Source organism: Beta vulgaris, chromosome 3 (assembly GCF_026745355.1).
Source record: "Beta vulgaris subsp. vulgaris cultivar EL10 chromosome 3, EL10.2, whole genome shotgun sequence".
NCBI classification, from domain to species: domain Eukaryota; kingdom Viridiplantae; phylum Streptophyta; class Magnoliopsida; order Caryophyllales; family Amaranthaceae; genus Beta; species Beta vulgaris.
In genome coordinates, this window is record NC_079204.1 from 37,721,968 (window position 1) to 37,725,597 (window position 3,630).

General features: G+C 34.9%; 1 protein-coding gene across 2 annotated transcripts; it reads right to left on the reverse strand.

Annotated features, from left to right (window-relative positions):
- Nucleotides 1-112: 112 nt before the first annotated feature.
- LOC104884790 (uncharacterized) lies at nucleotides 113-3,221 on the reverse strand. Of its 2 annotated transcripts, none has more exons than XM_048641436.2 (4): nucleotides 2,991-3,221; nucleotides 2,301-2,458; nucleotides 698-756; nucleotides 113-613 (listed from the first exon to the last, which is right to left on the reverse strand). In XM_048641436.2, exons 1-4 carry the CDS (start codon nucleotides 3,101-3,103, stop codon nucleotides 494-496), a joined length of 450 nt encoding a protein of 149 aa, XP_048497393.1. In that variant the 5' UTR covers nucleotides 3,104-3,221; the 3' UTR covers nucleotides 113-493. The 2 variants fall into 2 exon arrangements, with proteins under 2 accessions (XP_048497393.1, XP_010667788.2); XM_010669486.4 differs by having other exon boundaries at nucleotides 2,301-2,455; nucleotides 2,991-3,213.
- Nucleotides 3,222-3,630: the final 409 nt, after the last annotated feature.

Sequence of the window (3,630 nt, forward strand, 5' to 3'; positions counted from 1 at the left end):
TCCATTATCATCTAAGATTTCCTTCAGTTGATAAACTCCGTGGAGTTTAAATTTTGACCATTTCAAAATGAAACTTAAATTAAGAACATGGCCATAAATAGCACTTCACCTCTAATAAAAGATAAAGATTGGTATCTTATTTAGATTGTACAAAGGACATTGATAGAAGAAATAAATAAAAATGAATTCTCCATTCCGTACAAACAAGGAGATATGGGTAAAGTAACTCTTCAACCAGATAATTGTACTAACCTACTTAAATCTGCCACCACAAGGTTCTGCTAATCACATTGTACAAAAATGAGTAAATAAGTATCCCAACAACCTAAACTTGTCCAACTTCTTTAAAGCACTTCTTCAAAATCATTGATCCTCACTCAACCTGCCAGTGCACTAAAAGCAGAACGGGAAGAAAGCGGAGAAAAAGGGTTAATATAACTTCTTGTTCCCACATCTAAATGTTTTAAACAAAGAGGTGTTCAAGATTGGAAGCCTAGCTAGGAGAAAATCCTTTTTTCCTTTTCTTGTTTTTCTTCTTCTGCTTCTTATCCTGCTTTTCCTTCTTCTGTTTCTTCTGTGGCTCAGACGTTGACTCATCTCTCAAGGAATTATCCTGCAAAATTTACACTCAGTAAAGCATAGAAGCTATAAGAACACAACTAGTGCAGACAACTGTTTAGACTTTAGACAAATCCACCTCATAATCATCAAAGGAAGTGACGTGTTGAATAGTCTTCCCATGTTTTGAAGTTCCACCTGTACATCAAACTGCAAAATTCAGCCTATATGGCCTCTCGGATATAAATTATATGAATATACTGATTATCCCAGTTGCAAATGATTTCATTCGCAAGAAGTCCAATAATATTGAGATTAATAGGTTTACAGTCTAATTACGAGATTAAAGAATTAGGATGTCAGTAACAATCACTGGTCAAGATACAATACAGCGAAGCAGCATCTATCCCAGAAGTAATGCAAATAATATAGTCTAGCACATGGTGAACACAATGACTACTCTCCAAACAAATACTCTTTTTGTCCAAAGAGCAAAATTTTCCTTCAAAAAGTTCTCATCCAGACTCCAGTGTACAAATTTTTTTGTGGGTGGGGGGGGGATGGGGGCGGCTTCTAACAGAAATTACTCTGGTTGGTTCAAAAACTCAATTCAATCCTAGAAAATCTTCAAAAACTCAAGTCAATTCTAGAAAATCCCTCTAAAACGGGAGGACAATATGATTCTTGTGGATTCGAGCCTGTCACACTATCCAACTTATATGTATTCAGCAAGAAGTTTCCAGTCCTTTTTCCAATACATATTAAGTGAAACAAAGGGCACAATGTAAGAGGACTAATTGTGTTCAAAACAAAAGACAGTGAAAGATTACATATTAACCTAGTTAATTATTAAATCTCCCCAAGCGCACAGCTGCTGAAGGCTTCAGCAAAATTAGCTCATATATTCACAAGTAATTTCATCACACTAAATCTCGATAAATAAGGTTCCTAGGAAATGTTCACACTCCATTCTAGCCATGGAGACCACAAAATTGCTGGAATAACACATTATAGCTGGAAAACCACAAGTACCTAAGAGACTTTATCACCTATGGTCTGCAAAAGCAATAGGGTGGACATATAGTTCATGTGTAAACCTTCATAGATTCATTGCCATCATCACGCGTCAAAGAGAAAAGTGTTCTCACAATGTTGAGGCACCAATTTAAGGAAACTTTTTTTTCTATGACATTCAATCATCCCAACTAACGTATATAAAGGTTTACGTAAAGTTGTAACTTCAGAGATACCTTCAGAAATCTTCTCCAGAGAAAGGTAAAAAGTGACACAATTTCCAAAATGAACATCACTAAATGGCACATACAATATATAGCAATTGGATGGTGCAACAAGAGCAACCAAAATCTCAGACTTAGATATTGTGAAACACCAACTTACACCTATGTAGCAGGTAAAGAACAGATCAAAAGGAAATCATAAGTCGTAACAGTTATACTAGATTTTCCCTTAAGAGCACGGAGGGAGCATATCAGTATGGCACCCCGTCTCAAACAATAAAACTTATGAAAGAAACTAGGGGGGGGGGGGACTTTACGGATGACATTGTTGGGGTGCGGGGGTGGAATGACGCAAAGAAAGCAATACAAAAATAAAATAAAACACGCACATGATTGTAAATGATCACTCTTGGTATTAAATGGGCTCTCAAATATTATCGAACTTGACAATGAAGCATAGTGCTGTATGACTGATAACTGAAATATTTGGTACAGAATACTCACTAGCATTTACAGTCTCTTTCGCGTTCTTGACAGCCAACTCTATGAGTTTAGGATTTAGGGTGTCCAATCCCCCGGGTTCCTGAAGTTTCCTCTCAAGGAACTTCGCTAAAGCCACTGCCTTATTCGTCTTTACAGGTCCACCAGGATGCGCTAGTCTGCTTTAAAATGCAAATTCTTTCAATGAGCCAACATAAATTAGCGAAAACTTCATTTATAGTTGGAAACTTGATGGTCTCCACCAATTGTGCAATCAAAAACTCATTTGAACTCATACAATATGCCATCTCACAAACGACTAACTCACTCACAACGCAAACTGTCTCTATAATTCTCAATCACCACCTAAGTATTTTTACAACATGGTATGTATAATCACAGTATAGCTTACTCAATAAAATTGGTCGAATAATTATCATGCCGCATTTCCTTCAAGTGGCTTTCTCACATATGTTATCATAATTCATAATTATGATCAAATTACACATAATGTTGATTTCAATGGAACAGACATCACAAAACTGTAAGACATAGAACATAATTGATGAGGATATCCTTGTAAAAATTTCATATAACAATCCATGAAAAATTATATTCGGCACAAGAATAAAAACCCTTAAGATTCATCAAGATTTACAATCTTTAATAGTTTAATAACAAAAAAAAAAACTCAATTATTAACAATTGAATTACCTGGGTAAAGAACGCAACGAAGAAGAGGAAGTTTGAGGAGGAAGAGGGGCGAATTTGCTGCCTCTGAGAGCTTTTCTTTCATCTTCTGTGAGTTCATCCATGTTTTTCACCATTTTTGTGTCTCGTTTTCTGCCGATCGGCTCTTCTAGTAGGATTTAAAGAATGGCGGATGTTGGGTTGTTTTTAGTTTTTTCGACTTTTATATATTTGGAGCAAGAAACGGTAGCGATTTAGAATTTTAGACTTGCTATGCGGTTCAAAATTTGTCACACAAGGCTTCATCTGCATCCTCGGTTGACTAAGGAGGGTCTGTTCTCACAAGTTTAGTTTTAGTTCAATTCACTTCACTTCAAATTGACATTAATTTATTTATTTGATAAATTATTTTTATTCAATAACTTATTATTATTACTTAAAAAATAATTTATTATTATTAATTTATTATTAACAATTTATTAATAATTAAATTATATTTTTATTATTAAATATTAACATATTAATGTTTATTATATTATATTTATATTACGCTGCTCCATACTCTGCTCCTGAGAAAAGATCAAGTATATGGAATCCTAATGCCTACTCACTAGGGGAAAGAGAAGGAAGGGTTGTGCTGGAAGTGCTGCGTTTTCTTTAAAAC

What these genes read in the sequence shown, in the direction of transcription:
- LOC104884790 (XM_048641436.2), bottom strand. Translation starts at nt 3,103, where the DNA reads ATGGTGAAAAACATGGATGAACTCACAGAAGATGAAAGAAAAGCTCTC. An exon ending in GAAAGAGACTGTAAATGCTA is followed by an intron (nt 757 to 2,300) that starts GTGAGTATTCTG and finishes TTTGATGTACAG; the next exon opens with GTGGAACTTCAAAACATGGG. An exon ending in CTTCCTTTGATGATTATGAG is followed by an intron (nt 614 to 697) that starts GTGGATTTGTCT and finishes TAAATTTTGCAG; the next exon opens with GATAATTCCTTGAGAGATGA.